At 37.7% G+C, this 14,274-nt stretch overlaps 1 protein-coding gene across 7 annotated transcripts in view; it reads right to left on the reverse strand.

The window, feature by feature from the left end:
• LOC123520011 (polycomb protein Asx-like) overlaps nt 1–14,274 on the reverse strand; it is a 141,764-nt gene that overhangs the window by 95,311 nt on the left and 32,179 nt on the right. For 5 of the 7 annotated variants that reach the window (XM_045281804.1, XM_045281803.1, XM_045281798.1 and 2 more), the window contains one exon: nt 244–449. In XM_045281804.1, coding sequence (XP_045137739.1) covers nt 244–449 — 206 coding nt within the window. The remainder of the gene's footprint in view (nt 1–243; nt 450–14,274) is intronic. The other 2 variants (XM_045281800.1, XM_045281802.1) reach the window with 1 other exon arrangement.

A 14,274-nucleotide genomic window follows, 5' to 3' on the forward strand; every position in this document is an offset into this window, starting at 1 on the left:
AGCAACACACAAGCTAAAAGGGTCACAAGAACAAGAAGAAGCGGCTGAGTCGCCGCGAGTCTCCACCTTGTCTATGGCCAATATCATCTCTGCTTTATTCGTTAGACGAACATTCGTTAAGCGGAGTATTACTGTATATGCGAGTGCGTTCCATGTCTCAGCAGTCTTCCTTTATCATAGATATCATAAATAATTGGATAAATGTATAACATTTTCCAAATATTAAAGAGAAGCCTGACTTACTTTGTGTGTAAGACCAGGAGAGAGATCTGGTGGATCTGGAGGTACTGCTGTAGCTGTATCTTCACCATGATGAGGCAACTCTAACAGTTGGCTGATGGCTACATGCTCCTCATCCAGGCTGCCAGACAACCGGCACATCTCGTCCCCCCTACTGCCATTAGATGTGTCCACCGACTCGTCCCCCATTTGGTCTGCCTCTTCGTCTTCTGAAAAACAAAATTTCTAAAGAAATGCACATGTAAACAAAGGTCAAACTTCTGTCAACAACATGTGATTGTGTATATGGCAGCTTTATACTGGAATACTGGAGTAGAAATTCTTGTGGAGTAAATTTGTATAGTATATTTTGTTAGTCTTGTCTGAATCAGAAAAGGATGAAAACAAATAGCAACTTTATCAATGAAAGATTACCTACTAAAGGTAAGAAGTTTAAGAAAATGTATGTGTGTGTGTGTGTGTGTGTGTTTACTTAGTTGTATATTACAAGGTTCGAGCAGGACTCATAATGACTTGTCTCCATATCTACTTTTATCCAACTTTTCCTTAAATTTGTACACACTTTCTGTTGCTACAATCTCTTCACACGATCCATTCCAGATGTCCACCGTCCTATGTGGAAAACTAAACTTTTTTTAAGTCCCTCAAACACTGACTTCTCATGATATTCTTGAAGTGTCCTTTTGTTCCTCCATCTCCCTCCGACAGTGATACTAGGTATTGTCTTTCTATCTTTTCCATACAATTTATTAACTTGCACATCATTTTTAGATATACTCTTTCCCGTCTATCCATCAAAGTTGGTAGTTCCATTTCTTTCAGTCTTTCTTCATAGGGAAGATCCTTTATTTCTGGCACCATCTTAGTAGCAGTCCTTTGGATTTTCTCTAGTTTCAAAATGTCCTTCTGCCTGTATGGTGACCGCACCACTGCTGCATATTCTAGTTTAGGTCTTATCATAGTGGTTATGATCTATTGTATCATACTCTGTGCATGTGTATTTCCCTAGTTGTATTGTACAGGGTTCAAGCAGAGCTCATAGTGTCCTGTCTGCATGTCTCCATTCAGTTCTAAGTCTGAGCAGCGCAGGGACTCTGCGTCACGGACTGTGCATCACAAAATTGCTCCTGCAACATTCAGTCCGTTTTGTTAGCGGACCAAGCGTTGAGAGGGTGCAGGTAGTAAAGTTAAGCTGCCTGAGACCCCTTTAATTGCTAACACACCACATGTTTGCTGCATCTACACTCCATAGACATCTTTTCATTCTTCCCCATGTAACTTAACTTATCATGACACACACACACACACACACACACTTAGTTTGCTTATCAACAAAACATTAAAACAGCATTCACTTTATATATAAAGAGTGATGAAGGAATACATTCCAGGTTAAATGAAGAAAAAATAATTATATAAAAATGAGAAAAAAGTAATACCGTATTTTACAGCTTACATGACGCACTTTTTTTCCTAGAAAATACCCTGAAAAATACTAGTGCATCTTCCAAATGTTACGGCCCGCCCATAACATACTCCACTACCATCACCTCCTCCGCTTGTTACCTCATTCGCCACCTCTCCGCCTCCCCTTCCACGTCACCGTCTCGTGAACCTTCCACGCCACCGTCTCATGAACCCTCCACGTCACCGTCTCATGAAGCCCCGCTACTGTTCCGAAGTTGGATTCACGCGGCCCCATTCGACTCCAGCGAAAGTGTTAAAGCAAGCTCGGCTTTCTGGAAAGTCAAGTCGAGGTCCAGGCCTCAACAAGTGAACACAACACCTCTTGGAACTACCAATGCGACACCTCATAAGTATCACTTCCCCTCGTCCCGTGTTTTCCACATTGCCTCCATATAGGATTAGGATTATTGTTAGGTATTAAGTTGAATTCTTTATTGTTGTATTTATTTCTGTGTTATGTCATTTTCCTGTGTTTCATGTTATATAACTGTGTTTCATGTTTCATGTTATATCTATGTGTGTCAGTTTCATTATAGGTTATTAAAATAGCTTTTTAAAGTACCCCCTTTGCATTTCCTCACTAGTTGAACCTGCAGTTTTTTTTTTTTATTGTTATTGTTCACCGGCTCTCCGATGCCAATCTTACCCGTTTAACCAGTGAACATAACACAAGATGAATGTTGTATTGTAAGGATCCAACCTCAAGTGAGCTTGGATACTTGACAGATAGCGACCTGGATTTGTTATGTTGAGTCATTACATTAAGATGTTAGCTTAAGTACCATTTAATTTAGCCTTTTATATTATGTAAACTCAGTACTTAGGTGTTACAAGTATTTACAATACCATAATCCTTCCTGTAGCCTACTCAGCGTGTGAAGAAAACGGGCCGCTCCTTCGTCTCATTGCAACACACACATACATGCACACGAACGCACACACATCATGCCAGGTGCCTTTATACCTTTATTAATAGAACATCCAAGTGGCTTACTCATTCAAGCAAGAGTCAAAACTCCACCTGTGAATTGTATTCACAATGATAAAGCCTATGAAGCATGACTGCAAAATAAAATAAATACAAACTGCAGCACTGACGTGTTCGGTTTGGGCGATCGGACAAGTGATTCCGTAATGTAAACAACAGGTCCAAAACATGCCATCGCCAGCCACTAAAACAAAAAGAGATGGACTGTTTCACTGTGTATATGTATTTACCTATGGTGTTTTTATCTACATAGTTTTAAATTTGTGATGAGTGCTCCAGCAAATTTGTAATGAGTGGTGAAACAATAGTGTCTTGCAGACTCTTTGCTTCTGATGTTTTTGTGTTCAGTGGTCGGGTATATGGTAAATGCGTTCTTGTATGAGATTGACTTTTTTTTTCTTAGAAATTTCTTTCAAATATTAGGGTGTGTCTTCCAAGATGCAGCGTCTTGTAAGCCGTAAAATACGGTAAATAAATAAATAAGGCCGGGAGCACACTAGCGACTTGTCACGTCCACACGATGTGGTCGTGTTTGGAGCACACTGGCAACACGATGTGGCGACCACATAACGATGGAGCACACTGGTGAGGCAACGTGGCGACCACATCACTGAGTCACGCCCCCACCCTTCGAGATCTCAGTTTCAGCATGGACTCCGAAGATGAAACACTTGCATTACTTCTGCTTCTGCGGCGCTGCTGTTGTCATCGTCAACAGAGAGCACTGTGGGTGCACTCAATTACTGCATCAAGGCTGACTAATGGACAATTTTACACCATAATGGGTGACTTAAGAGCAGACGGTGCAAAACTCTTCAACTACTTCAGGATGTCTCAAGAAAGTTTTATTAATGAGCAAGGGGTGTGTACCCAAGCACGTGCCCACCCTGACTAACTGACAGTGGCGAGTGGCGGGAACAACCACTGTCACTAGTGTGGGCGGGCCCAGCGACAAAGCCACACCATGCCTGTGGCGGGGATGAGCGACAGAGAGCCACAGCCGCTAGTGTGCGCGGCAATGATTGAAAACAATGGAAACCTATGGGAGACCACATCCCCGCCACACGATACTGTGGCTTTGTGGCGCAACAGAGTCACTAGTGTGCTCCCAGCCTAAATAACCACCATTACCACCACCAACAACTAACACTAAACTCGGAATGAACAAATATCATGATACAGAAAATTATGTTTCTCTACACTCTACAGATCTATGAAGTTGGTTCTAGGTGAGCCAAATTCTGGCGCTGCAATTTCGAAAGCAAGTTATCAAAATAAAACTCTTCCTATCTGCCTATCCTCTCTCTCTCTCTCTCTCTCTCTCTCTCTCTCTCTCTCTCTCTCTCTAATACATATATACATATAAATTTATATATATATATATATATATATATATATATATATATATATATATATATATATATATATATATATATATATATATATATATATATATATATATATATATATATATATATATATATATATATATATATATATATATACAGTAAAGTCCCGGGTTACGTCTGTCTCGAGTTACGTCAAACTCGTAGTTACGTCAGTCCACTATAAGGCAATTTAAGATTAAAAAAATTGAAAGTTTATGAATCATAAAGTGCGGGATTTATTGTTATTGTTGGTGGTTGCCCGCCACACCGCCCGCCTCACGCTTGAATACAATAACACCCTGCCTCACTTCCACCACACCGTCGCCCCTGGCAAGTGTGTTATTCTACTTCTGCGTTTACTGACTCAAGTTCTTAGAATCTTGCTCAATGGCACCAAAGAGAAAACTTCTTAGTGACAGCAGTGATGCTAAGAAAAGGAAAACCATTACGCTACAAGAAAAAAGAAAACATAATTAAAAGACATGAGAAGGGAGGCAGCAGATGTGTGTGAGGGAGGGAAGAAGAAAATAGGAAGCCCGTTACCATGACAACGGGGAGGTTGATGACCTTGAGGGATCACACACCCATCACAACAATAACAACTTCGAGCCTTCGCCTGGGCCACACGACACTCGCAGCTGACTTGCACTGTCTGCGCCTGTCTGCTGATCCCTATTGCCCTTTCCTATTGCATTTCCTGCCCCACTGCCCACGCTTCTACTCCCACCGCACTGCACTACGCTCCCAGCTGTCCACCCTGGGCGTCACAACATTCGACCTGCCCACCCTCCTGGCGGCCTCAAGCGTCCACCCCTCTCTGCAACCTGCAGTCCTTCGCGCTCGTGGCCCTAATCAACAACAAAAACAAGCTTGTGTTTCATATTCCTACATACTTGTAAATAATATAACAATATAACCTTTAACTTACCTGAATGACCATAAACAATGATTGGTTGAAAACTCCATAATATGCTTTGAAATGTACGAAACTCGAGTTATGTACAAAATCGACTTATGTCATGTTTCAGGAACGTAACTCTGACATAAACCGAGACCTTACTGTGTATATATATATATATATATATATATATATATATATATATATATATATATATATATATATATATATATATATATATATATATATATATATATATATATATATATATATATATATATATATATATATATATATATATATATATATATATATATATATATATATATATATATATATATATATATATATATATATATATATATATATATATATATATATATATATATATATATATATATATATATATATATATATATATATATATATATATATATATATATATATATATATATATATATATATATATATATATATATATATATATATATATATATATATATATATATATATATATATATATATATATATATATATATATACAGGCTGTATACAGATTCCCGCTTAACGAAGTGGTTACGTTCTTAAAAACACTTCGTTAAGCGAACCGATTATAACAAGTTTAACCCCTGATTTGAACTTCCATTGAGAGTAAGCAGAGCAAGAGTGCATCATAGTACAGTAAAAGGTTTAATGAAAGTAAAAATTATGAAGTTAAACATTTAGGTAGTTTAATTTAAGTCATTATAATGTACACTAATATATGTATGAACGTAACTTCATAATGTTGATGATCTTAACTTTATGAAGGGAAGGAGAGTGAAACGGGAAATACACTAACCGGCAACCTGTGGAATGTAAACAAAGTGTGCATCATGGTACTGCATACAAAATTTATGTACCACATTTCCACAAGGCTTTCCATTTTATCCATTGTAGAGTCAAGTTCAGGTGGTTCTTTTAGCTTTCAAGGAAGATACAGTCTCACCAGCCTTATTAATAGAGTCTGCTGACTTGAAAATAGTAGACAGTAGATGGAGTCAAGATGGTGGCAAGCAAAGTTTTCTGGCCTCTCTCGTCTGTGAATAATATCCAGCTTCAATTTGAGAGTAAGACACTTCCTGGTCTTCTTAGGAACATTAGGCCACATTGCAGGGCGTTTTGGTGATAAGTTGAACTAGGGAAGATGAGCTGCTGGTGACACTGTTATGTTTTGACTGGGGAGTGAGTTGAGTGGTGCACGTGATCTTGATCATGATCTTGATGCTACAGGTGATGCAGAATTTCTTCTGAGTCAAGCCTTTGTATCAGCAGCGCCTGTGTTGTCCACGAGAGGCTTGATCTTGATCTTTATTCTACAGGTGTCTCAGGATTTCTCCTGAGGCAGGCCTTAGTACCAGCAGCTCCTGGTGTATTCAAAAGCCTGTCAGCTTGCATGATACAGTGGGGCTTTCAAATTTGGAAAAAATTACCTGGATAAAACTTTGTTAAAGCGAGTTTGGTGTTCGTTAAACGAGATGGCAGTAAAACGAAACCTTCGTTGCAGCGAAATTTTGTTGTGTGAACCTTCATTAAACGGGGGTTGCCTGTATATATATATATATATATATATATATATATATATATATATATATATATATATATATATATATATATATATATATATATATATATATATATATATATACAGTAAAAGCTCAATTAGTCGGACCTTATGGGGGGAAAACCAGTCCGAGTAAGGTATTTGTCCTACTATGTGCGATAATGACCCATTTTATTTCTTTGGCTGTTTTACATTTCCTATAGTTTGTTTTATGATTTTTTAATGTGTTTGAAGTGAAAACAAGATGTTCTACTTAACATTTACGTATAAATTCCCTCTTTATTTTATGAATTTTATATATAAAATTTTTTTTTTGGCCAAATTCGTCCAGGTATGTACGAAATCCAAGTATTTGGGGTCCGACTAATTGAGCTTTTACTGTATATATATATATATATATATATATATATATATATATATATATATATATATTATACATATACTCTCACTTGACAATTCTAAGGAACAATTCGGGAGACGACCAAAATTTTTTTAATATATCGACCAAGGGGACGAACGATATTTCGAGGGACAAACGCGGTTAAATGGCTCGCCAGCAGGCGAGCCGTTTGTGTGATAGCCAACCCAGCTATCACACAACAAAACAAAACATAAGCACAAAAGAAAATAGGAACATATGAAAAATATTAAATAACATAATCTTCGTGCCACCACGATTTTCTCCTGTTTTTCCTGGACATAGTGGCACTGACTTGTGACGCTACACAGCTGTTGTGTAGCTCTGGCACCCTGCACATCAAAATCCTCTCTCATGACTGTCTTCTCGGATCTTGTCTGTCTTCCTCCCCATCCTCCTCTCCTCCATTCCATCATGCCATCAATGTCCAGTCTCTCAAGTAAATAACCTTTTCTTTTTTATTGATTTTATTATCATTTTCATAGCATTTAGGTAAGTAAAGCAATTTAAATTTAGGCTTTCTATAATTATTTTGTTCATGTCATGCATACATTAAAGGTCTATTTTGAATGGGTTTTATGGACAAAAGTATGATTTTTTTGGGGTTTGGAACAGATTAATTGTATTTCAATACATTCTTATGGGAAAAATTGATTCAGGGGACAAACAAATCGGGTGACGAACAGGACTTAGGAACAAATTATGGTCGTGAGCTGAGGTTTTACTGTGTTTGTATATATATATATATATATATATATATATATATATATATATATATATATATATATATATATATATATATATATATATATATATCTGAGACTTTGTGATTTCACCAGTGCTGGCCACATCATGGAATTTTTTTTTTTTTTTTTTTTTTTTGCTAAACCAGTCTTAAATGATGTGAAACAAATGAAAATGACAGTCATTCCTCCCAGAACTGACTGGAAGTGGTATTAATTGGTGCGAGATGTTTTGCATTAAGGTTAGCGACTTAGCAAAGCCTTATGTGACTAGTTTATTCGCTTCCTCATTTCTCACCAGTCGATCCCCGAGTTGGACACATGCATAATATCATTCCTGAGTTGAAAGAAAAACAACATGTCATGTTTTGCTGCTTAGGAGTGTTTGTGGCTAAAAATAGACACGAGATATCGCAAGGGAGTATTGCCTTTCGCGGTGCAAATATTTTCCGAGTAATATGTACTTATTTTTCCTTATAACAAAGCGATTGGAAAATTCTTATTTATGTCATACAAAGTTTTCACTACCACAATATAACAGTTACCAAAAACATTTGAAATGGTAAGAGTAAGTAATGGAAATTACGCTTCGTTAATATTAGCGGAGTTGAGGCGTCAGTTTACCACTACACCGAGCTGAAGGCAGCAGAAACTGCTAAAGTTCAGATATGTAATAAATAAATACAGGAAGCATTCATGTTAGCAGGGACGAGGAGGCAGCATGAGCAATGTCTACAGTGCATGATGGCAGTATAATGGTAGGTTTTGAGGGCAATACCTCCAAACACGAGGAAGCTTCCGACGTATCTCATCGTCTCTGACGCCCGGTTCGCTCAGAGTAGCCGACGTATCTCATACGTCTCTGAAGCTGTACGGGTTAATGAAGAAGTTACATTGCTAAAAACCCTTCGTTAAGCGAAACTTCGTTAAGCAAACCGATTATAACAAGTTTAACCCCTGACTTGAACTTCCATTGAGAGTAAACAAAGCGAGAGTGCATCAGAGTACAGTGAAAGATTTAATGAAAATAAAAATTATTAAGTTAAACATTTAGGCAGTTTAATTTAAGTCATTATAATGTACACTAATGTATGTATGTACGTAACTTTATAATGTTGATGATCTTAAATTTATGAAGGGAGGGAGAGTGAAACGGGAAAGACACTAAACAGCAAGCTGGGGAATGTAAACAAAGGGCGCATCATTGTATCACATACAAAACTTATCTACCACATTTCCACAAGGCTTTCCATTTTATTCATTGTAGTCACGAGTTCAGGTGGTTCTTTTACCTTGCAAGGAAGATACGGTCTCACCAGCCTTCTTAATAGAGTCTGCTGACTTGAAAATAGTAGAGACAGTAGATGGAGTCAAGATGGTGGCGAGCAATACTATTAGTTTTCTCGCCTCTCTCGTGTCTGTGAATAATATATAGCTTCACTTCAAGAGTAAGAGACTTCCTGGTCTTCTTAGCAATGCTAGGCGACATTGCAGGGCGTTTTGGTGGTAAATTGAGCGACGGAAGACGAGCTGCAGCTGACGCTGTTATTGTTTTGAACAGGGGCAGTGAGTGGTGCGTGTTTTGTCCACAAGAGGCGCTGGTGTATTCAAAAGCCTGTCGGCTTGCATGATACGGCGGGGCTTTCAAACTTGGAAAGAATTACTTGCATAAAACTTCGTTAAAGCGAGTTTGGTGTTCGTTAAACGAGCAGATGGTAGTAAAATGAAACCTTCGTTGTAGCGAAATTTCGTTGTGTGAACCTTCGTTAAGCGGGAGTTGCCTGTGTATATATATATATATATATATATATATATATATATATATATATATATATATATATATATATATACAGGCAACTATATATATATATATATATATATATATATATATATATATATATATATATATATATATATATACAGGCAACCCCGTTTAACAAAGGTTCACACAATGAAATTTCGCTATAAGGTTTCATTTTACCCATCTGCTTTAACTAACACAAACTCGCTTTTAAGTTTTATCCAGGTATTTTTTTTCCCAAAATTTAAAAGCCCTACCGTATCATGCAAGCTGACAGGCTTTTGAATACATCAGGAGCTGCTGGTACTAAGGCCTGCCTCAGGAGAAATCCTGAGACACCTGTAGAATAAAGATCAAGATCAAGCCTCTCGTGGACAACACAGGCTCTGCCGATACAAAGGCCTGACTCAGAAGAAATTCTGTGTCACCTGTAGCATCAAGATCACACGCACCACTCACTGCCCAGTCAAAACATAACAGCGTCACCAGCAGTTCATCTTCCTTAGTTCAACTTACCACCAAAACGCCCTGCAATGTGGCCTAACGTTCCTAAGAAGACCAGGAAGTGACTTACTCTCAAAGTGAAGCTGGGTATTATTCACAGACAAGAGAAAGACCAGAAAACTAATAACATTGCTTCCCACCATGGCTTGACTCCATCTACTGTCTACTATTTTCAAGTCAAGAGACTCTATTAAGAAGCCTAGTGAGACCTCATCTTCCTTGCAAGCTAAAAGAACCACCAGAACTCATGACTCTACAATAGATAAAATGGAAAGCCTTGTGGAAATGTGGTACATAAGTTTTGTATGCGGTACCATGATGCGCACTTTGTTTACATTCCACAGGTTGCCGGTTAGTGTATTTCCCGTTTCACTCTCCCTCCCTTCATAAAGGTAAGATCATCAACATTATAAAGTTACGTACATACATACATTAGTGTACATTATAATGACTTAAATTAAACTACCTAAATGTTTAACTTCAAAATTTTACTTTCATTAAACCTTTACTGTACTATGATGCACTCTCGCTTTTTACTCTCAATGGAAGTTCAAATCAGGGGTTAAACTTGTATAATCGGTTCGCTAACAAGTTTCGCAATGAAGTGTTTTTAGGAACGTAACCCCTTCGTTAACCTTGCCTGTATATATATATATATATATATATATATATATATATATATATATATATATATATATATATATATATATACAGGTAGTTCTCGATTTATACTAATTTACTTTATACGAATTCAATTATACAGTGTCCAAAAAAGGGGTTATTCATTACATTGTACGAATTCCTCAGAATTATACAGTTTCAAGAAAGTTAAAATTCGCAAGGCGATTTCCTGCCCGCCAGCTATTTCCCACCGCCTACATCCCTCTCACCCTGGCCGCACACCAAGCAGGCTCATTGTTCACCTACACGTGGTTGTGGCAACATCTCCCTCTCTCGTGCCCAGTGTTTACCATGGCTACCAAGCGCCCTTCTGCATCTCCAGCTGGCGGTGATATGCCCAAGAGAGCAACGAAAACACATACACTGGAGGAAGGCTGGAAGTCTTGGACAGGGCAGAAAAAGGCCAGCGAAATAGTGTTATTCAGGCCGCACTGGGCATGAACAAAGCCACGGTAAGGTGCATAAAATGTAACACAACAAAGATCCGAGAATCAACTATGAGGTACTTCTCAAAGAAAAACAACAAGAAAAAACAGCAATCGATAACAAGCTTCTCCATATCGCACACACCAAGTCAAATAGTAACAGAATCGGAAACGACGACAATGGTGACACATCAGAGGAGGAAGTAGCAAAATAGAGGAAGAAGGTACTGTACTAATAAAATAATTTTGTGTTTGAACATTTCCCTTTTTCATAGTCATTTTCATGTCTTTGTAAGTTTATTAATAAAGGCATTAATAAGCATAATAGAAATAAGTTTAACCCTTAAAGTACGGGAGGATGATTTACTTTCCATCTGTTATAACGAGAAAAAATCATGTATCAAAAATGCTAAAAATATTTTTTCCTTATAAAAACATATTTCTTCGTGTTATTCTGAGTACAACAATGTAGTTTTTAACATGTTATGACCTCTGAGAGCAAAGTTATTGCATATAAAAAAATTAATGGCAAAACCCGCCGCTAAGAAATATCCCCTAGCTCTAACTCTCTCTCTCTCTCTCTCTCTCTCTCTCTCTCTCTCTCTCTCTCTCTCTCTCTCTCTCCTTTTGGGCATTTGAATTTGATGTAAAAGTAGGAACGTTTGTACTTTCATGTCAAGAAAATGCAAACTCATATATGAAATGATGTGCAAAACAGGAAAAGAAAAAGAAACCACATATTACAAGTATTGTGGATTTCTATAATAATTAGAATCTGCCAACTCTTATAAGCAATGGGATTCACGTGACTTGGCTGACAAAGCACAGTCCTGTAGAAGCAACCATAGGTGACACACACCAGTGCATTGCTCAAGGCGAATAGGCTACATGAGGAGGTTTATGAACGTTACTGGGAGGGTTGGTCTTTCTCTCCCAGATCACTATCAGAATCACTACTGGAGTCTTCACTTTCTTCTGTCTCAATAAAAAAAATCAGTCTTCATTTTCATCACTCCTCAATGTCATTACCGAGTAACACTGACATAACATCACTCGGAGTACCGTTTCCTCCCTCCGGGTCACGGGGATTGCCAGATGTTGCCTCGAAATGGGAAAAAATTACCTATTGTGTGGGAACATGTCTCAAGGCTCAGCAGGTGAGCGAGAAAAGATGCCAGATACCTCCACTTGCCCTTGGACCAATAGTGAGGGGGAGAGATTCAAACGTTTAGCGCAGAAAAATCATGATTACATGTACGATCCCCCGCCTCTCCGCACGCAACGCTACAATCGTACATATATGATCACCGTACTTTAAGGGTTAATGCAAAATATATACGTAAAGTGAAAGATTATTTTATTTTGAACACATCCTTCAAAGTCTAGTGGTGGTGGTGGTGGTGGTGGTGGTGGTGGTGGTGGTGGTGGTGGTGGTGGTGGTGGTGGTGGTGATGATGATGATGATGATGATGATGATGATGATGATGGTTTGGTGGTGGTGGTGGTGGTGGTGGTGGTGGTGGTGGTGGTGATGATGATGATGGTGATGGTGATGGTGATGGTGATGGTAGTGGTGCAAGGACGCTGCTGAGTCTCGCCCTGGAGGGCGAGGCTGTTCAACCAAGGGATGAACTGGATGTGCTGGGAGTCACGCTCATGAGGATCGCGTGGCTGGTTGATGGAAAGGAAGTGGAGGTACTGTAGAAAGCTCAGGTCTGCTCTTTTATACTAAAAAAAAGTCTAGGGAGTTAGGTATACATTCCTTACTTTATACGATTTTTACTATATACGATTCCTTCTGGAACGCATCTACCGTACAAATCAAGGACTACCTGTTTATATATATATATATATATATATATATATATATATATATATATATATATATATATATATATATATATATATATATATATATATATATATATATATATATATATATATATATATATATATATATATATATATATATATATATATATATATATATATATATATATATATATATATATATATATATATATATATTTATATATCTATATATATATATATATATATATATATATATATATATATATATATATATATATATATATATATATATATATAAAATTCTCATTATATAGGAAGGCTATCGACAAGGGAGGCATGGATTTTGAGTAATTCACCACCACCACCACAGTCGTCTGCTGGTCACCCAGCCAGTCTTCCCCATTACGGAGCAAGCTCAGAGCTCATACACTGATCTTTGGGTAGGACTGAGACCACAACACACACCTGGAAAGCGAGGCCACAACCCCTCGAGTTACATCCCGTACCTATTTACTGCTAGGTGAACAGGGGCCACACATTAAGAGGCTTGCCCATTTCCCTAGCCGCTTTCCGGGACTCGAACTCGGCCCTCTTGTGTGTGTATTTACCTAGTTGTATTTACCTAGTTGTAGTTTTACAGGGCCTGGGCTTTATGCTCGTGTGGTCCCGTCTCCATATCTACACTTATCCAATTTTTCTTTAAAACTATGTACACTCTTTGCTGATACTACTTCCTCACTCAAACTGTTCCAAGTCTCAACACATCTTTGCGGAAACTAAATTTTTAACATCTCTCAGACATCGTCCCTTCCTTAGTTTCTTACTATGCGATCTTGTGCTTCTAAAGTCATATTCTTCTCTCAGGATCAGTTTCTCATTATCCACTTCATCCATTCCGTTAATCAATTTATAAACTTGTATCAGATCCTCTCTCTCTTCTCTGCTCCAAGGTTGGTAGATCCATTGCCTTTAGTCTCTCCTCATATGCCATCCCTTTAAATTCTGGAACCATTCTTGTAGCCATTTTTGTAGTCTCTAATTTTCTTATGTGTTTCTTTTTATGGGAGTCCACACAACTCCTGCATATTCCAATCTAGGTCTTATTTTAGTACTTATCAATTTCTTCATCATTTCCTTGTCCATATAGTGAAATGCTACTCCAATATTCCTTAGCAAATTATCGTCTCTCTGAAAATTCTATCAATATGGCTAACCGGTTGATTATTTTCTTCCATTGTCACTCCCAAGTCCTTTTCCTTTTTACTTTTTCTAGTTCTACTCCATCTCCCATCTTATAGATTCCCAC

The sequence above is a fragment of the Portunus trituberculatus genome, chromosome 46 (assembly GCF_017591435.1).
Source record: "Portunus trituberculatus isolate SZX2019 chromosome 46, ASM1759143v1, whole genome shotgun sequence".
Lineage (NCBI taxonomy): Eukaryota > Metazoa > Arthropoda > Malacostraca > Decapoda > Portunidae > Portunus > Portunus trituberculatus.